Here is a 22,102-nt window from a genome sequence, read left to right on the forward strand (position 1 = left end):
CTATGGGTTAGGGTCAGCCCATTTATGAAAGGGGTCAGATTCTGGTTCAATAAACCGATCCATTTAAAAAGTCGGGTTGGATTCGGATTAACCCGGAAACCCAAGAATGACCAGGATTCATGGGCAGATCCACCACATGCTTAGGGTGGGCATTTGCCCACCCTCAAATTATTATTTTTTTAATATTTAGAGGGGAAATTTTGAAATATTTTTTATATTTTAGGCATTTTGCCGCCCCCCTCAATTTTTTTTTTGCCCTACTTAAATCAATACTATGCATCTTTGTCCATCCCCTACAAAAAATTTTTTTTTGCCCACCCTAAAAAAAGAGATCCGCCCTTGTCCGGATTCCTACTAGCAACGTACATGAAATGCCTGATAAAAACAAGCTGACCAGTCTACCTGACCTCACGTCCGTGCTAGTTGACTAAGTGTGCTCGTCGTTGTGTCAAGTGCCAGCACTGACCACGTCTGCCCGGCTTGAGTTGCGTTGAGTCTGCCCGAGTCATGTTTGTTGTGGATTGAGTCAACATAGCAACCCACGCGGGTCAGATCTGGGTTAAAAAAGCTAACCCGTATGCAAAAACAATTCGGGTTCAGGGTTGGGTCAATTGGTGTCGGATCAGTTTCGGGTTAAACTCAAACTCGACCCGTTACCCATTTTTGACATCTCTAATCATCACAATAGATTTTATGATATGCTCTATTTAAGACGTTTATGATAGTATGTATTAAAAAAATTAAGATTGTATTTATATAACATTTTATGATAACATATATTTAAATTTTGTTATGATATGAAATAAACTATCAATTTTATCTTTTTTTTTTCCTTTGTCCATCCTTTGTCCAATGAGAGCACGCCTAATTCCATCACCCATGTCCTTTAATGGAGAAAAATTATTGATATCATGTTGAAAACAAATGAAAAACAACAAAAGTTTATAAAATTGCCATAAATAAAATAATTTTTTAAAGTTACTGTAAAAAATATTTTTTTTTTTGAAAAAATAAAAAAATATAGTTAAATAAAAATTATGATAGAGATCTGTAAAATAAAGCAAACCATAAAAAAAAACTATACCAAATAAACTCTTTAAGTTTTCCAATCATGTTATTCCATCTTTGTTTTATGATTCAAAGTTAAAGACAAAAAAAGGTGAGAACACAGAAAATTACTGAGATTTGGCAAATTTCAGAGCCTCAGAGAGACCACTAAAGACATTATTGACGCATCATCACCTTCCCATAAACTTACAGTTAATGCAAACTAGAATATGATTTAAGATGATGACTGTTTATTTTCTTATATGGAACAAATAAAAAAAGTTCTTAGATTCGACTCCCTGTCGTCAAATTTGCTCATAATCGTCCATACGGATTATGCAGCGAAGACTTTCACCTTGGTGCATGTATTCAAAAGCCTTATTGATCTCAGAGAATTGCACATCATGGGTTATGAACTTCTCCAGTTCCAGTTCCTGAAAGATCAAAGCACAAGTGACTTATCTTTTCTAGAACTAGTTAGGCTTGCATAACAAGTATAGAGTATCAATATGTAATATATACATTCTGAAGTCCCTTCAGCTTTAAAATTACCTTGTTCAGTTGTTCATGTATTTCTGAACAAGTTTAGGTATGTCAGAACGAGGCTTGTAGTTCCCAAACGTAGTACCCTTGAGAGCTTTTGAATTCATCATGAAATGTGCAGGGTTGACCTTTAACTCTGCATTTTTGGGGGGTAAACCAACCAAGACAACAACACCCCAACCCTGCAAGTTTTGAATCATGGCAAAACTTAAGAATTGCTTAGTTTTCCTTTATACAGAGAGAGAGTCTTTTAACTAAATAGCCATTGAAGCAGAAGAAGCTCACACTGCGAACGCATTCGAAAGCAGATGACATGGCATCCACATTACCAGTGCATTCAATGCTTCTATCAACTCCTCCATCAGTCATTTCAATAAGTACCTCATGTTGTTCAACATCTTAGATGTCATGTAAAGCTTACATTTTCTTTAAGATAAATAAATCTATAATGGCTATGAGAATAATTTACTTGAAGGTGATTATGTAGAATCTGTATTGAAACAAACCTCGTGAACAAGTTTGTCATAATCTTTTGGATTAATGAACTTGTTGGCACCGAACTTCTTTGCTGGTTGAAAATTTACATAATTTGTTAATACAGTATAGAAGCTAAAATAGCTTGAACTATGGCGAGCAATGGTCAGTTTTCTTTACCTAGATCAAACTTCTTAGAAATTAAATCAATGCCAATAATCCTTGATGCTCCGGCCATTCGAGCCCCTTCGGCTGCCTGCTCATAAGAGAGGAAACTCAACATTTCATACTTTAAAAGGATGTAGAAAGTGAGACAACTAAGATATTCAAAACAAAGAGAAAAGCTCACAGCAAGGCCTATAGTTCCCAATCCAAAAATAGCCACTGTAGAACCCTTAAATGGTTTTGCAACGTTAAGGGCAGCACCAAGACCTTCAAATGAAAGAATGAACAGCACAATTCGTGAGATGATTTAATTGTTCTTCAATAGAAGATCTTGGTAGTCAAAAACAATAACGATTCATCACCTGTTGAAATGCCACAGCCAAGAATAAAAACTTGATCCAACGGAGCTAAGGGATTGATCTTGGCAACACAACCAGAAGGGACAACGGTGTATTGACTAAAAGTGGAGCCTGAAAATGGAAGATGGTCTTTCCATTGATAGAGAATCTGGACTTTCCATCACTGATCATAACTTCCCTGTTTGGGTTTACTCTTAGAAGGCTGCATAAGTTGCTTTCCTCTGATTTGCAATCAGCACAATCCCCGCACTCACCTGTGAAGATTGGAAGAACTAGATCTCCCGGTGCAAGATCTGTCACACCCTTCCCAACACTTTCTACAATCCTATGAGCAAAGCACAGAACAATTTAGAGAATAGAAGTTTTTGGATGATGACATATCTTGCACATAATCAATTTAGCAACTATTTAGGCCTTCTCCAACCGAACTCCAAACACATGAATAGCGTCCCTCGCGAGCTCCAGCCGAACGGCAAAACTTCCGGTATTTGGTTGCGGGTGAACAATGCGACGCCAATATTGGCGTTGCACTGTTCACCTGCGTTATTTTTATGTCACTGGCAGATTTGCCGAAGAAACGCGTGAAAGAGAGAGACGGTTACCTTCTGCAAATGGCACAAAATGGAATTCGATCGGAGATGAATCACGCCATTTTTTAGTTTCAACGCATTTTGGAGTGAAATGGGATTTTTGGCTGGAGATGCTCTTAGGCCTGATAATAATGTCTTAAACTCAAATTTTGCTCTATAATCGCTTGACTTTTAATCAGCTCAAAATCCAAATATATTAAGACAACTCATTTGAAATTAGTTCAGAAATGAATCGATCAATCAAGCATAAGATTTGGCTTTTAAATGTTAATTGTCTTGCTTATAAAACTCTCTTAACCTCCTGAAAAGTTTTTTTTTTTTTGGCATAAAAAGGAAACATACCCTCCTGCTTCTTGGCCAAAGTGCTGTCCTTGTACAGGATCGGTAGTACCTGGAAGAAATACAGGGCAAATACAAGAACACAGGGAAAAGGCACAAGGAATACCTCTGTATATTGCTGTAGTCTTCCTGAGAAGAAAGTATAAAGATGATAACAAAAACTGTGCAGTCTCCCTTTTTTCCTTCTATATGTAATTCTCTATTTTAGCTATTAAAGAAAAGCTATAATAATAAAAAGTGCTGACAAATTAAAAAGGTGGTACTAGGTAGTGGAAGCATAAAGTCTGTTAGAGCCAGCATGTGTACCGCCGGTCCTTATTTATAATCCTGCACCTGCATCACAAAGATTCTCAGAAAAATCGGTAGCTGGTCCTGTAATTTCAGAAACAAATAACAAATGTAATGCCAGCAAAATTTCGAAATAACATAGCAAATTACACTGAATGGAAAGTAAAAACAAGTGGATAATAATATCCAAAATTTAGATTTACCGTAGCTTCCCAGAAGTATACATCCGAGTGGCAAAGAGAAGTGTACAGTATTTTCACACGGACTTCCATGGCTTCGGGAGGTGCCACCTCTACCTCCTCAATCACCAATGGCTTCCCAGCTTCCCAAGCAACAGCAGCTAGATTCACAGCAAAAAGTACAGAAATACTGGAACATAAGTGCCAAAGTATATTAATCCAGCGGAAAAAAATTTCGATACATAAATCATATTAATCCTTATGTACATACTATTCAGAACAAGTAGGAGCACAAAAACCTCTACTTTACTTGCAAGAAAGAAGATTCTACTCAAAGAGGAATATGGATAGAACCAGTTATTATCTCCCGAACATGAATAAGTGTAAATTTGAAAGTGCTGTGAATAATCTCCTCTAATGAGAAGCCGATTTCCCTTCCTTGCTGTTAAGCTCTATGGTTGATTTTGGAACTATGAGCTTAGCTCATAAGTTTGCCGAATATACTGTACTGATCACATCTTCTGTTTTGATCATTTGGTACAATTCTCTACTTGATGAGTTCTAATTTTTTGTGTTCTCAACCAGTTCGAAGAATTATTCGATAGAGATATGTTGAAGAAACAATAGAAATAATTTCGGGAAAACCAGGAAAAAAAAAAAACAAAAATAAATCACAAATACGGATATGCATTTCAAGAACCTTTGCATCTTATGACCTGACCGGCTGTCCCTGAAATCTTCTCCATTCTGCTTTCTTTCTGCCCAAACTAAGAAGATGGGTGCGCTATGAATGTACAGGATGGGCTTCAAAACTATTTAATATGACAATTATTAAAATCTGATTAAATTCTAGAAAATCAATAAAAGCAATATTTGAATTTATTTGGATAAATATAATTAAATAGCGGTGAATAATTTTTTATTTTGTTAGAAATAATTAATGTAGAGTAAAGTGTTAAAATAGTGATAGCCGGCGGCGGCAATGTGCGGCAGTGGTGGGCGGGAGACAATAGACGGTGGTGGTGTTGGCTGCAATGGTGTAAGCCGTTTTCACTCAAAATAGGAATTTGGTTTACACTCAAAATGACTACTTTAATATACATTACATTTATTATACTTTACTTTGCATCATTTTGTATTCCAACAAAACATAAAAATTTGCAAAACGTCTACATTTAAAATACTTTACACCCTAAAGTAATCCAACCAAATTAAAAATCATAACTCTTGTGGTTATCTCCTTTCTCCTTATTGTGCCTACTTGATACCCTATTTCTTCTTCTTCTTCTTTCAATTTTAATTATGCAGATTAAAGTAGAATTAATTAAATTAATATTTAAACAAATTATTATAAAAAACTAATTCATAAAATATTAAATATAATAATATCTATTTAATCAAATTAAATAATAAATGATACCAAGCTGCTTAAAATAGCATCCTTTTTGTTCATTAATAATAAACATTTTAATTAATTTAAATATATAATTAATATGTTTTATTTGATATATGTTAATTTTAATAATATTAAAAAATATCAATTAAATATGAAACCCTAGTCACTGTCCGATTCCCATCCCCCAAATAGAAAAACTCTATATGACAAATAAAAGTGAAAGTTAAGGGGAAATTGGAGAGAAACAAGACCTAAAATTATATAGGATTTAAAGTTGTATTTTTTGTTGTTTGGCAGGATTTAGATAAAATCCTGTTAACAAAACAACAAAATTTTACTTATAGACAAGCAAATTTTGATTAATTAGCCAAAAAGAATTTTAAAAACTTTGATATTGCTAGATTTATTTATTACAACAAAGCTTTTCTAAGAAGGGTGCTTTTTTAATATTTATAAAATTCTCATGAAATTTTACAATTCCACAATCATTAAATTATCATCTATATAACTTTGAATAATTTTTGGCTGTATCAATCAATCATAAAGGTTTTTACTTGTATTAATGAAAAATAAAGTTACAAGGAACCAAAAATCAACTCTATACCAAAAAATACAATTAAAGAGAGCTTAAAGGAGAGAAAGAACAGAGTACGCATAAAAATACAATGGACAAAGTCCAAACTCAAGAAACTAGGAACCAACACAATCGGGTAACAAACCATATATAAAGTGTAGTATCGCACAGCCCAACCATAGAAGTCATGGAGAGAATCATAAATTTCTCCCCTGGCTGCCATCAAAGCCCACAACCAAAAACTTGTAGTATCTGAGAAGCTGTCGGGACAAAAACAGGTAGAAACTGCCATGAGACCATCCAAGGGGAGAGGAGAACCAAGTGTTGGAACCAATCATCATTGTTCGCGGGGTGTAAAATTCTCAGCATTCAACACAAAAACCAAAACCTGAGAATACAATAGCCCCCCAAGTCCAAAATCAAGCATTGAAGCACGAAGGGAAAGTAGCCTGAAGAAATTCAACTTTTTCCAGCCCACATCCTTTGCATGAATAGTAGAAATGATCTTATGCATAGTAAGTTGCGGAGAGCAAACCAAATTCACAAAACGTATGCTGTTTCTCTCCCTCTAAATGTGATACACAGAGCAACAAATCACAAAATAATAAAAAACTTTCCAGAGTAAAGAAGCTGTTGTTGCTCATCAAAAAACTCAAAAAATTGTAACAAAGAAAACCTTAATAAAAAAACCTTTTAAAATCAGGAGAAGAGAAGAAATCACCAAAAACTAGTAATCACATTGGAAGAAAATGTGATTAATACTTTCTGCCTTCTTACGACATATTTTTTTGGGCAACTTAATTTACATCTCAAATGTTTTAAGTGTTTAATTATTTTTAACTCTTATATCCCTCTCCAAATAATTAATGCTCTTTTTTTTTTCGCTTGCATCTTTTGATGAGCATGCAATTTTTAGCATATTAACGAAATCTCAATATAACCTACAAACTTTTTTTTATAAAAATTTATATTGAAACTATAGGATATTTATAAATATTTAAATATATTTTATAATTATACTTTTAAATGTAAAAAATTGTGTCAAATTTTTTTTGGGGTCTTTTAAGTGATTAAGATAAATTCATACACATCATATACATTTTTTTCCCAAAAAATTTTAATTAATAGCCAAAATTTTCAATTAAAATTAAAAAACTATTTTAAAAAATAATAAAAAAAGCGTGCCAAACTAAGCGTTTGTCCAATAAAGATACACTCAGAGGTACATAACACACGCAAAACTAAATTGCTGGTTTACATTACACTTCAATTCAATCCTTTTCTCTCATCTTTTCCAATAGGTTATCTTTTGTCGTGCAATGGCGTAACGGAGAGAAAGCAAAGAGAAAGACGTCAGCTTCGAGAGAGAGAGAGAGAGAGCGGAAGAGAAGAGAAAACGAGTAGCAGAAGGCGGGGGCTGGTTGGCTTTTGCCCCGTGAAGGGCTTTTTGCTGGAGAGTTTATCACCGTGGTTTAGCATTAGAAGGAAAGGGAAAGGTGGGCAGCTCGCAAATCATTTCCAGGAGGAAGAAAATGAGTTATGGATCTTAATGTCTTGGGCGGCCTGGGGCTGGATTCTGCTGGTGAGAGTGTTTTTTTATTTTTTTGGCTTCATTAAATAATTCTGTTTCTGCTGCCAATTCCTCTACTTCACTCCTTTTGTTAATGTACAGCATTTGAGATCGATTCTTCTGTGTCGGGGTACAATTTAGAGCTTGAAAGCCCAATAGGTTTCTAAATCCTACATAAAGCACGATAAGAAATCAATATATATATATATATATATATATATATATATATATATATATATATATATATATCACCAATCAATTTATAATAATAGAAATCATTATGATCATAATTTTGTGCATAAATAATAAACATATGTATTAACAAAAAAACCTATGAAATAGTTTAACTGTACGATCCGAAAGCTAGTAAATCAGCATGTGTGTCAAATCAATAAAACAATCATCATTGCAATAAAATTAAATAAAAAAGAAAATCATGTTAATCGGTAGAACCAAAGCCTCAATGAAGACCGTCAAAACCATATCAATATAGTTGTTGCGTCCAGGAGTATTCGCGGCGGTAGAGAAATATAAAGTTTATCGTCTTAGCGTTGTACGAAAATCCGGAACGCAATCAGATAAGAGATAGGGTCTAGCATTTATGAGACACCAAGATTTTTACGTGGCAAACCCTTGAAAAAGGGGAAAAACCACGGGGCCTAGCCCAGTTTGAATGAATCCATCCAGTCGATTACAAATGAGGCCCTTCCTTGGGAGAAGGCCTTAGCTTAATGTACATTTTATAGAGTACATTACATGATATGAATACAAAGAATCATTATTGACATGTTCGTTTGGTCGGGAGGATCGTAGTCGGCGGGCGACGTAAGTCAGAAGAACCGTAGTCGGCTGGCGACGGAGGTCGGAAGGGCTGTAGTCGGTGGGGACGGAGGTCGGAAGGGCTGTAGTCGGTGGGCGACGTAAGTCAGGAGGACCGTAGTCGGCGGGCGACGGAGGTCGGAAAGACTGTAGTTTGACGACGAAGATCAGAAGGACAGCGTCAGGTAAAAGTCCAACAATGGAAAGAAATCCATCTTTGCGTAGACATCCAGCGAAGTCTGATAACCAGTAGAAGTCCGGCATCGGGTAGAAACTTGGCGAAGAGTGAAGTTGCGACGTCGGGTAGAAATCCAACGTCTGTTGGTGGCAGAGGAGAACTCCGGCCTCACTTGGGCGGAGTTTCGGTGTCAGAAGGGAACTCTGTTGTAAATTGAGAAAAATTTCCACATCCCGTGGAAGTTGGAAAGAATTCTGGCGTTCTCCCAAATATTCGGCAGAATCTCGACGTGTTCGGGCGGTGGGAAGAGCTTCGGCGGTGGTCGAGGAGGAGAGGATTCTCCTTTTCCCCTTTCTCCTCTTCTTCTCTTCTTCTTCTCTCTCTTCACTTGAGTCCCTTTGTGTAGAATGAGGGCTCTATTTATAATTTTTCTGGAGTGGCATAGCCCGTAAATAGGCGTGAGATCAGGGGCGAATTGGGAGTGGTTTATATGGACGGCCGATATCGAATCCTTTGATCATGCACTGTTCGTTGGACATTTGGAGGCCTTAATGATGTCGAAATTCGGCGATTCTGGGCTCGTTGGGTTCGTCTCGTCGAGCCGCTCGATTTGAGTATAAACTCGTTAAAATCGGAGACCATTTAGTAACTCAAATTGCGGTTTGAACCTTCCAACAGCGCTTCGGGTCCTTGATTCGGACCCATTTGGGCTCGGATTGGGTCGAATTTGGTGTCGTTGGGTTCGTATTTCCGAGACGCTCAGTTTGACTGTAAGTTTGCTAAAATCGGAGTTCAGGTGCTCCCGGATTTAATCTTTGAAGTTTCCAACTTGATTTTTGCCTCGAGATTCGTGTTGCATGACGTATCAATAGTAAAATAATGTAATAGTATACATTAATTATCCAATTATCTTATATCAGCATTAGATTAGTGTCATAATCATATGTTTATTATATCACATAATTAGTAACAATGAATCAATAAACAAAAATAGTATCAATAAATCAATATCAATATTAGTGAATCAATAACACTAGTGTTGATGATTGTAACAATAGAGTAATACAATAATAATAACCATAATGTCGTATAGTAATAATGAATCAATAACATGCATTCTAATAATCAAACTAAACAAGAATATAGTTTTGACAAAGTAGTGTTTTTCTAGTTGTGAGTTGGTTGTTAGTAATTGTTGGCTCAATAAAAAGAGTCAGCACTTCTCGCCCGTCGGCACAACAATAACTTTTTATAATTCACAATTAATAAATCAAGTGAATTAGTAGAGGTTAATATCAAATCATAATATTTAAAAGAAAATCCAATGACACTAGTCAGTTTTCAGCCAACATTAAAAAAACTATCTTTTTACTTGTCCTCACACATTATTATTATAGTATTATAACTATAATAGCAACCTACTATTACCTAAGCACATACCAATTTTCATTCATAATGCTTGTATTAAAAATATACTTAAATAAAAAACACACAAATTTCTATTTAGTGCAAATTGTATAAGAAACAATAACATCTATTTTATCTTGTGAAATTCATAAATGTTCCAAACAAAATATCCAGAATAATCAATATGCTAAGATATTAAAAGTTGTGCAATAAATGTCTAATAAATTTGGAGAAAATCTAATAAATTCAATTTAAAAGAAATCAACCAGATGAAATCAAAATCTTTGAAAATAGAAGTAGAGAATAAGTACTTATCCCAATCTAAAAAATTCTCGTAAAAATGGCAAAGCGATCCAACGAGAAAAAAATCATTTGTTTTGTTTCTCTCCACATTTACTCCCCTTCTCTTTTGGTTCCTTCTCATGCAAGATAGCGCTAACAGTGGTGAGAGAGGTTAGTGAGTGGTATTTATATACAGTGTTGCATGTTGAATATAGAATAATTTTAGAACAAAGGTTTTAATGCTGTGGTGGCATTTTCTATCATGACTAAGTGACGTAGCGCTCAAAGGAACAGCATCACTGCGCTTAAGTTAATTAAAACTAAAATTCAGATTTATATTTTAAAATTATTTTAAATTTTTTTGGGTTGTTATAATTAGTCTCTACCATGCATTGAATAACTTAAGTTGATAAAGAAAACTACACTCCACACCACATAATAGTTATGATAAAAAAAAAAACAGTTTAATCACAACAATGATAATAGAATTTCATTTTAGTTAGCATAAATTAAATGGAAGTATAATATTACTAAGCTCATGATAAAATGAACAAATAACATGATTAAGTTAATGATTTTAAAATTAATATTAACTATGTAAAATTATGGTGTTAATTCCCGGCAATGATATTAAAAACTTAATAGGCTAATACAATAATACACAAGCACATGCGCCATTTCAAGTAATAAAGTGATAAGAAAGTATCGTTCCCTCAAGGAATAAGTTACTATCCTTACATGTTAAGTGCTAATCTTTATAAATTATTAATGTATCTTTCCATTTCAAGTAATAAAGTGATAAAAAATGTTTTTTCAAGCATGAAAAGAAAAAACTATAGATCTTTTCTAAGGGTTTTATAATTTTATAATGAATATGATTTTATGATTGATTTAGTAATTATGTGTATGTTGAATCGATCTGTTAAGTTTAATTGTAAATTAGAGTATTAATAGTTCCACATCTTTGTTGAGCTCATTGGAATTCTAGTGAAGTTATGATGAGATGTACCATGCATTAACCACTTGTTTCTTAACATGAACATGATCCTCTTAATCATTCTAAAATCCTAAAATATACATATGTTTATTTCTAGGATTTTATTCAAAATTTTCTGTTTGTTCTACTATAATTTCTATCGATAACATAGATCACACTAAGTTTTAAGTTTGTGAAGAAAAAAAGAGCTAAAGGAAGTCCATAGAAATATGAAATAATTATTGACAATATAAGTGTGTGTACCTAAGCTACATTAAACACAACATCAAAATCAAAAAAAAAATTCAAAAAAAATTCTAACCTCTAATTTTCATTTTTTTAAAAAATAAAAATAATAACATTCATTTCACTTCAAAATAAGAGTAATAGTAAAAATATTCAAAGATACAAATTGACTGTAAATCAAATCATTCCTTCATATGAAGGCTTGCCCTCAATCTACTTTCATACTTTTCCACTCTCATTGTCGTGACTACTAAAGAAATGCAAAAACAATAGAGATTAGGGATAAGGAAATAGGACAGTTCCATTTGCGGAACCTTCTCCACTATAGTTCACACTTAATTGGGGCAAGACCATTACATGAAACATACACTGCATCCGACATATCTCCACTTGAACGGATTATCACTTCGAGAATCTCTGTCGACTACGTTGGAGGAAGCTATAATCCTGACAAAAAAAAGCATGAGTTTATTTGTCCTGTAAGTAAAGAGATAAAAACTTCATCATGTATAAATGATCTGGTACCTCCAATGCCTATGTTGGCCTTCCCAACAAAAATATACATGATGATTTTTCATAACAACAATGTAGTCCGAAATATTATCGCCATCCTCCACATTTCTCATCCTCTTCATTGCAAGATATTGACAGCTGGACCAGCCGTTCATGTACAAAAATGACCCATATCCTCCTCGGAGAGAAAAGGTCTCTGCTAATGAAATGCAAAATAATTAAAAAAGGGAAACTTACATACATATCATTTTATTTCATGTTATTTACATATATAACACTCAAAACATTAATTTTACATGTCTACCACTCATATACATCTTTAATATCAAATATACCACTCATATAATTCATTTCTACCATTCATATGAACTTATAAACTTTAATATTTTATTCCATGCATCCAAATTTGTTCTATGAGTGATATGCATGTAATATTAATATTTTGGGTATTAGATATGTAAATAGCATAAAATAAAATGATATTTATATAAATCTCCCTTAAAAAATGCAAAAAATAATCTATTTCTTCTCCAACAATAGGCCACCGTTCTCGAGCAAATTATTAGATCCAGACACTGGACAGAGAATTATCTATCTACAGTGATTGAAAACAAAAAAGGTTGTTTGAAAATTATTTAGAAGATGATGATGAATTGGAAGAACCTAATGATCAACCCAAGCCTACTTATGCTGATGAGGCAATTCATCCTTCTAATAGAATCCAATTCGATGAGGATGATTATGTTGCTGAAAAAAATGTGGAGCCTTATGAAAGTGGAGTGATTACAGAGAATTTGCCAGCAGGATCTAGTAATTGTTCAAGAGATGTCAATATTAGAATTAATGAGTTTTGCAAGAGCTTGCTAAATTGCCCATGAAATCATCTTCACCTCTACTACTTAAAGCAGAATTATTGCAACTTAATATTGAATGCCCTGTAGATACCATGAGTTATATTGTTGATAATATTAGAATCCCCTGTCTTCTCTATTTTGTTAAGCAAGCGAGAAGAATTATAGACAAAAGTAGAATTAAAACAGGTTATAAGCTCCGAGAGGGTCTATATCATTCAACAAACAAAGTATTGGAAGACTTTATATATGTGCTAAAGAAATGTCTTCCATCTCTTCTTTTGAAAAATGACCAGTCAACAGCTTCAGGGTATATATTTAATAACAGGCAAGGTGGAAGGAGCAAGAGGAAAATTAGTGGATCAAGGGAGATAAAGGCTGCAGCTAAAAAATTGTCTATGCCTGCTATCCAATCTAAGTTTCAAATTTTGCTTTATACTCAGTTATATGAGTTAAGGTCAAGGTTCAAACACATAGAAGTCTCATGCACAACACCTGTGATGAGTAAGTTCACAACCAACGGGCAAACAACTCACAATTTGGGGGATATCAACTTGACTCCAAATCAGGGTAGCAGGAATGCAATGGAACTTGCTTTTCACAGTGTTGCTGATTAGTTCAGCTTGGTGGACATAGATAATAACTTTGGGGTGGACTCTCCTGCTGAATTACAAAATGGTCTTGTTCCTTTTGTTGGGGGTGGTATGATTGTTCCATGTAATCGATCATTAGAACAAGTTAGGCAAAAACCCCACAGAGCTGAAGTGCTATTGGATCCAGAGACAAATAGACTGTGGAGATCTTTGCAGGAAAATGAAGGTGATGACAATGTTGAAGGCATGGATTCATGCAATCTAAAGTGGTGGGAGAATGAAAGACGCGTTTTCGTTGGACGTGCTAAATCTTTCACTGCCCGCATGAATCTCATTTTAGGTGTATCATCATTGCCTTTGTACATTATTCTCAGCATAATATCTAATGTGTTTCATTTTCTTATTTACGCTGAAAAATTAGACTATTTTAATGGAATTTCTTGGGAATTGTTAATTTGTTTTGATAATTATACAATGATAAAATACTGATTTTTCTTAGATAAGTAAACTCTAACTTCAAAGTACATTCAGAAAATGAACTATTCAAATGTTAGAATATGTTGAATTTATTTGTACAGTAATCTGTTGAAACAATGTTAGAAGTGCATGATTATTGTTTTCAAAAGCTACACTTGAATAGACCCAATTATGGTTCATTTATTTTGCTATCACCAAGTCGATGATATTTGTTGAAAAGGAGCATAAATAGCTGCATACTTAACTGCTTTATCTTTCTACAGGTGAGAGGAGGTTCTCTCCTTGGAAAGGGTCAATTGTGGACTCTGTGGTTGGCGTTCTTATTACCCAAAATGTATCAGATCATTTGTCAAGGTAGCAATCTTATTATATAAGTCTAATACAAAATGATTTAATTCTTCGTAACCATATGTGGTATTTGTAAATGTACCCTTACGTGCTATAATATATGCATATACCTCCTTGCAATGGCTGCTATTCACTTACGCGTGGACATAAGTCTTAGAGATTAGTTAACCGTTAATGGGAGGCTATGCATGTATTTCTCAACACGTCAGGGTTATTTGGGATGTCAATAATTTCTCTACCAATGTGTACCACATTACCCTCTGTTCAAGTTGGCCTATCCCAGATCTTCTCTAAGCTTTTGGACCTATTACTGTGTAAAGTTTTGAAGTTCTTTCTTGGATTTTTGTAGATACCTATTCCAAATGAAAGTTAATTTGTATTTCATTTGAGAAAAGGATCAAAATAATCTCTTGACTCTTGACTCTTTCTGATGGATCAAAATAGTCCTCAACTATATTAAATGATCATTTTGATCTCTCAACTTTTTAAAGAGAAATTAAAATAGTCCCACAATGGGATGATTTTTATTCATTTTTAATGACTTGAGAGATTAAAAATGATCATTTAATATAGTTGAGGATCATTTTAGTCTTTATAAAGAGTCAAAGGACTATTTTGGTCCTTTCCCCTATTCCATTTTGTCTTATAAAATTATCATTTTATCTACTATATGCAGTTCTGCTTTTATGTCCCTTGCTGCAAAATTTCCTCTTCACAGAAAAAGGGGAGGGAGGAAGTTCTGAGAGAAAACTGACTAAGGAACATGAAGAGACCTCTACTGATGCCATGGGATGCCTAGACAACATTCCTAGTCTATTTAATTGCGATGCTCAAGATCCTATGGACATTCAGTTAAATGGGCATCCGCTGGAGGACTTGACAAGCCAATCTCACTACATTCAAAATTCTTTTGTTTCCAGTAGAATGGATAATGAAAATGCTATGGTGTTTGATGTGGATGGATGCATTCCTGAACATGTAGCAATCATTTCAAAAGCTTTTCGTGAGAATGCAGAAAATGAATGTAGAGATCGTCCTCGTGTTCTTTCTGAATTGGTAGCATGCTCTAACGTGAACAATTATCATGTATATAAAATGGATGCTGAAAAGGAAGCTACCATCAGTTCTTCAAGCGAGTTAGATGCTCATTTCAGGTTAGAAGAAAACACATCAAATGCAAAGAAAGCAAATTCTGTTGATGAAGGAAAAATTGACTGGGAAGGGTTGAGGAGAAAAGTTGATCCTGAAGGTGGTAAGAAAGAGAGGAGCCGTGAGAGTTTGGACTCAGTAGATTGGTAAGCAGTGCGAAATGCAGATATAAATAAAATTTCTGAAGCTATTCGAGAGCGAGGGATGAATAATTTACTGGCAAATCGAATCAAGGTAAAATCGTTTTGCTTATTTGATTATAAAAAAGGCAAAAACTCTTGAAGAGCACGACAACACTACATCCATTGTTTTTTTTGCTTTCATCAAATTCTCGATAATTTGTTAATTATACATGCAATAGCATGAGCTAGTTCCTTTTTTTTTTCTTGGTATTAGGTGCGTAAATAAAAAAGATTTTGATAGCATTGGGGGTGTTAAAATGGGTTTTTGAGTCAGGTTGGGTCCAACCCGAAATTGACTCACCCTCGACTACACCAACCTGAACCCAACCCAATTACACAAACATGTTAGAAATTTGAACCCGGATCCGACCCACCCCAAATCCAGGTCAATATGTCCCGACATGCGGGCCCAAACGAGTGTAGAGTACAGTCGAGCGCTGCTGGGCGAGAGCGGGATGGTGTCGTGATGCCTCATGCGGGCGGGAGCAGGATGTGATCAAGCTTGCGCGGGTGGGAGCGGACATGTTCATGGAGGTGGATGCAGTTCGATCAAATAGGCTTGAGTTTGTGGACGCGTTGCGGTCACACGGGTCATTTTTCAGGTTGGTGGGTTGACCCGAACCCAACCTGATTTTTCTTAGGGTTAGGAATTAGAACCCAACCTAAACTAGATTTTTCGGGTCGAATTTTCAGGTTAGGGCATATGTTGACACCACTAAGTGACATGTATATATATGTGGGCGAGGTGGGTAGGGGATAGGGGTTTAAACGAGTCGAGTTATGACACTATCAAGCTCAACTCATCAGTTAGAAAGTCAGCTTGAAAAGGCGAGCTCGTCCCACTGTAAACGAGCACACGAGTCGTTCTCGATCCGTAGAGATTTTACGCATGTAGTTGTATTATTCTGCTCGAACGCAATCTCTTCCACACGCATAACAAAGGTTTTACATCAAGTTTGGTTTTTATTATTTTTAAAATTGATTTAAAAAAAAGCTGCACCACATTTATTAAAATGTTGCAGGATTGCTTTTTATTTCTTTTTTCAAATTTGTTAAAAAGGAACCCTAAACAGTATTCTCTATTTTAAAACCGTTGAGATGTAGGGGATACCAAAGTTTTAAACAACCCGAGGGTTGGTTAGTATCTCAGAGTTCCCACCCGATTAAGAAATAGGACTTAGTAACGATCCCATAAGCAATTAAAATAAGTTTAAAAAACAAATAACAAACTAAAAGAAAAAACAAGAACAAAAAGCTAAAAAGGAAAATACAACTTATCAATGACTTCCAGCAATCACCTAAGAATATTTCTGATAGATATTCCATAAAGCTTTTTCCAACTTCCAAAGTCGAAATTCAAAGATAGTATTATGACAAACTTATTGATAAATTGCTCCATCTTCAAGTATCTTTCCCCTTTGTTGATAGAAAAGAGAAAACCAACTTGCATATTAACGAGATAATAGAGAAGAAGAACCTGTCATATCGTTCTTCACTTTGAGTTCAGCCAACCTTCTTCTAGGTAGATCCTTCACCGGTCCTAAGGCTTGAAGTTCTTTGAGCAATATGTGCTTATAGCCGGGAGAAACACTCTTCTTGGCAGAAAAACTTTTTTCTTTCTTAAAAATAGTTTTTTTAAAATTCAAACTAATTGCAGAAGGAGGAGAAATACCTCTCAAACCATCAATAGCTTCTTCTATTTCAGAATATATATCTGAATTAGTAGTAGGAGAAGTTGAGTTATGATCATCAATCACCTTAGATTCAGCCGCTAAAACATTTGAAGTAGGTACAACTTCCTCTTGAATATCTGAAATTATGCATTTAATTTCTGAATTGTGAGCTCCCAACAGATTAACAACATTAGTGGGTTCGGTAGAAACTGCTTCCAACAATTCTGCTTCATTACAAACGGCTCCCTCAACAGCAGTTCCCAACAGACAAGCCACAAAAATGGGGATTTTAGAATTCAAATTCTGAACGGGCTGAACCGACTCCACTATGAAATCTAAAGACTTATAAGCCTCCTCATCTTCCTCAAGAATTTGTTGGATTTGAATTTCCAAATTTTCAGAAGTCATTGGATGATCAACTAAATCAGCAAAAACAACCTTATTTTCAGCAACCAATGTTTGTGAAGGATTGAACTCAAAATTTGAATTTTGAGCAACAAGGCTCAACAATCAAATCTGATTCATGTCTAACAACATTTTCCTCTTCTTCCTTAATTTCAGCATCTTCTCGAGATGCCTATGGATCAACAAGAATTTCTGAACAAGCTTTAACATCTCCTTTCCTAGACTACAGTTTTGACAGTAACACAAATATCATCCGATTTTTCCTTGGTTGAGAAAACATTGGAAACAAATTGCTTTTTCACAGAATTTTTCCTATTTCTATTTTTGAACTTCACATGCATCCAAGGCCCATATGGATTATCTTCAGTTTTAACTAACTGAATGGGACATCTTTAACAAGCAGATTTTGATTATGAGATATATTTGGACAAACAAAATCTATATGTCCAATTCTCCCACATTTGTAATAAAATGATGATAGATTTTCATATTCAAACTTTTGAAAAAATATACCATGAATACCTTCAAACCAAATGCCATAAGGGAGTTTAGAATTCAAATTAACCCGAATGCAGCCTCTAGCAGATTCCCTTCTCCCCCATCTAAATATGTTACCATCTAATAATAAAGGAATTCCAATTCTAGAAACAATTCTAGTTATGTTGGTTTTATCCCAGCAATGTAAAGGCAAATGAGGAAGATGAACCCAAATTGGAGAAGAAATCCCATCCAAGGAATTAGGGGAGAAGTTACGAGACCATTTGTCTAAACCAACAACGAAGCCCCGTACAAACTAAGGACCTCCATTAAGAACTTCTTCCATGGATTCATGTGACTGAAATGAACAAAGTAGCCAATCTAGACCAAACAAGATTATATGAAACCCTCCCTATTTCAACCATTGCTTCTTAATTCAATTGCACACTTAGAAAAATGAAGGTTTTTTCTAAGAATTTTCACAACCAATGAATTGTTCAAAACTTGAACATTAGATTTTTCCTTTTCCATGTCAAGTTTGACAACATTTGCATCTCCAATATCATCTTGAATTTCACTCAATTTTTTTATCCACAGTAGAATTATCCAATCCTGATGAAGTAATTAGATTTTTGATATTAACATTACCATTGACAATATCCTTATCATTCTTCAATATATCAGCAAAACTGCATCCTGTTGAAGAAGCCTCCTTATCATTTACTCCAGAGATGATAACCGGCAAAGGTGATTTTGGTTTATTATCCAAAACCGAAATTACATTTTTTTCCTTTGCCTAAAAATGGCAAAGGATTATGCTCATCAATCAAACCTCCCTCTTTGATAACAAGAGGAGATTCCAAAACCCGAAAAGGGGAGATGCGTTTGAAGGAGAATCTACCTCTTGAATCCAACATAATTGAACTCGCGGTAGATAAAAAATATTTGGTGTTCCGGTCATCCATGGATGAACGGCCACCTTCTTCCATCTCCAACTTTGGCACCCAAAAACCTCCAAATTCTCCTTCAAAATCCTCCTATTTTGTGGACATTTTCTCTCTTCACACCTCTCTCTTTCCACTTGTTTGTGGACCTTTTCAATATGGTTTTTATTTTTTTTTCAATATTATTTAAAAAAAAAAATATTCAACAACAACAATATCAAGCATTTATCCCACTACGTGGCTCAACTACATGAATCTATTTTCTCCATTGTGTCTAGATAAAAGTCAAATTCTCATTTAAATCTAATAAAGAAGGGTCATTTCTAATATTTTCAAACCAAGTCTTTTTAGATCTACATTTACCTTTCTTAACATATATCAAATCTAATACATATACTCTCCTAACATGGTCATTAGAAGGCCACCGTTTTATAAGACCAGACCATCTAAGGCGACTCTCTCTAATCTTATCTGTCGCTAGATCTACTCCAACCTTTTCACGGATATGCTCATTTCGTATCCTATCTCTAAGAGTAAATCCACTTATCCACCTTATCATCCTCATCTCAACAACACTTAATTTAATGTTAATCTTCTCTTATATATATTTCTTTAAAAAACTAATAGTTATTTGAGCCGACTCGCGAGTTCACGAGCCGAGCCTCATCAAGCTCAAACTCGAGCTTGTTTAATAAACAAGCTTGTGGCTCCAAAAGCTCGGCTCGCGAGTTCGAGCCGGCTCGGATCACTAATGCTCCTAGGTGGGGGTTAAAAGTTCATTAGGGTTGTTAAGCCCTTTTGAATTAGCTTCAGGCTAATCAAGAGGGGGGGGGGGGGGGGGAATTTGGGGTTTTAAAATTAATTTTTTAAGAAAAAAACAAAAAAAAAAAAAACAAAATCTTTTTGAATATTTTTTGAATATTTTAAAACAAACAGGATCAACCATTGATGCAGAAGCGATTAACAAAACCAATCAAAGATTTTAAACCATTTAATCAACCATAGAAAATTAAAGTGCGGAAAATAAAAGTGCAAGAATAAAATAGAAAGAACACACTAGTTTTTATAGTGGTTTGGTCAACTTGACTTATGTCCACTCCCCGGAGGCACCCTCCTAATATTGCACTAAAACAGTAGTGTCTCTCCTTTTGCTCCCACAGAAAGGCGGAGAAGCCCTTACAGAATCATTTTTCTCGACCCTGGTGAGGCAAAGAACCTATACTCCTTTTGCTTCTTCCTAAAACAGGCAGGGAACCTCAACTCCTTTTGCTTCCTCCTATTGCAGACAGAGAACTTTAATCTAGTGCTGACAAAGACTTCCTAAGAGCCACCAAGGTGCCAAGGATTACGATTGGAGAAGATGATATAAATTCTTTCTTGGAGCAACTTTTGTGAACACCTCACAAACTCCCCTTCACAAAATTCTCTCTCTCTCCCAAGCTATCCTTCTCCTTCTCTAAGCTCTCTCAGGTCAGGACAACAACAAAAGATATTATAATAAGCAATTGAGAGATCTTATAAAGAAGGCCTTAGAAATTTCTCTAATTTTCAACTTGCCGTCAAAGATTATTTTGGATGATCGACAGATCGTCCTGTACGATCAGTGTATATCAGCCCTTCCAACCAGGACGATTTGGGTTTGTTGTACAATTAGAACACAATATTTATTCTGTTAGTCCAAGATGATTTGTTCATCATCCTGTATGATTAGTTCAAAATCATACAATATCATCCACTAGATAGTTCGGGACGTCCAAGGGATAAATTGAGATGATATAAAAATATAATTGGTCGTTCAGGACGATGCTTGGATTGTCCTGTACGATTAGTTCAAAAATATAACTGGTCGTCCGGGAGATTCAGGAGAAAATTAAGGTTTTTCACACTGATCGTCCAGGACAATCATGAGATCGGCCAGAACAATATGATCGATCAATCTAACTTTAATTATTTTCCTTAATCACCTGACTACTTTATGCATGATTTTAATGAATCGTCCAGGACAATATGGGATAGTCCTGTACGATTAGAACAAAATTCTAAAAATAAAATCTTGCCTAAATGAGTTTGGTAGCTGAGTATTTTTTATTTGAGCATATCGTCAAGGACAATGGCGTATCGTCCAGGACAATTTGCTTAAGCAAGTTTACATGACCCAAATGCCCTAATTAGTGTTTCTGTTATTGACTGATCGTCTAGGATGATATAAAATCGTCCTATACGATATGATCAAAAACAGAAAATCTCTAACTCACTAAATTTCTCCCCTTTAGTGTGTGTGTGCAAGTTTACTTAGCTCCAGGATCCACCAAGGTACATTTGACTCAAGAAAAGTTAAAAAATGCATTGAAATAGAAATTACAGACTGACTCAATCATAGTCTACCTGATCTTGAGCTGATTGATGTTCCAAGCGAATTTGTGGACTTGAAAGGTTAGTGAGCTGGACATAAAATAGATATGCTTGAATGATAGTAGTCAAGGAACAGTAATATTTGTTATCATCAAAATCACAGTACTTGAGTCTTGATCTGCAGCAGGGGTTGCAAACTTGGGCTTGAAACATTAAAAATTAAACTAATTTAATTCAAAGTTTAAGATTATGGATGAGTGTCAACCACTTGGTATTTATACACAAGATGTATTACCAAAGCCCAATACTCTTATGTGCATTGACAATCTCCCCTAATGTGCGGGGTCTGTACATTAGCTGGCTATTACATGATATGTGCAAAAAAATAGGTTAATCTGAAAATTTAAGAGAAACCGACTGAGCCTATCGATTTGGTTTGCTTTGAAGTCTAAATTTTTTTTCTTTGCCAACTAATTTAGTTTGATTTAGGATAGTTTTGCAAAATTGAAATAAACCAAACTGAACCAATTAAGCATGATATATAACTGTAAATTCTATTCATAAATAATGAGGCTTTATTTAATTCATCTTTATGTATACAAGCCTTTTGGATGTTTCTAGAGTTTTGAGTTGGAGACCATTAACAAAGAGTTTTTAAATAACTTTATTTAATTGTATCGAAGTATCTGACAAGTTTTTTTTTTTA

General features: G+C 34.8%; 1 protein-coding gene and 1 pseudogene across 2 annotated transcripts; one reads left to right on the forward strand and one right to left on the reverse strand.

Moving 5' to 3' along the window:
- Positions 1-1,243: 1,243 nt before the first annotated feature.
- LOC110111147 lies at positions 1,244-4,759 on the reverse strand (annotated as a pseudogene).
- A 7,857-nt stretch (positions 4,760-12,616) lies between these two features.
- Positions 12,617-15,592, forward strand: LOC110111149. 2 transcript variants are annotated; one of them, XM_020842893.2, is made up of 3 exons: positions 12,617-13,729; positions 14,130-14,220; positions 14,933-15,592. In XM_020842893.2, the coding sequence occupies exons 2-3, from the start codon at positions 14,199-14,201 to the stop codon at positions 15,511-15,513; spliced, it is 603 nt and encodes a 200-aa protein (XP_020698552.2). In that variant the 5' UTR covers positions 12,617-13,729; positions 14,130-14,198; the 3' UTR covers positions 15,514-15,592. The 2 variants fall into 2 exon arrangements, with proteins under 2 accessions (XP_020698552.2, XP_020698550.1); XM_020842891.2 differs by having other exon boundaries at positions 12,636-13,729; positions 14,891-15,592.
- Positions 15,593-22,102: the final 6,510 nt, after the last annotated feature.

Source organism: Dendrobium catenatum, unplaced genomic scaffold (genome assembly GCF_001605985.2).
Source record: "Dendrobium catenatum unplaced genomic scaffold, ASM160598v2 fragScaff_scaffold_447, whole genome shotgun sequence".
Taxonomy (NCBI): domain Eukaryota; kingdom Viridiplantae; phylum Streptophyta; class Magnoliopsida; order Asparagales; family Orchidaceae; genus Dendrobium; species Dendrobium catenatum.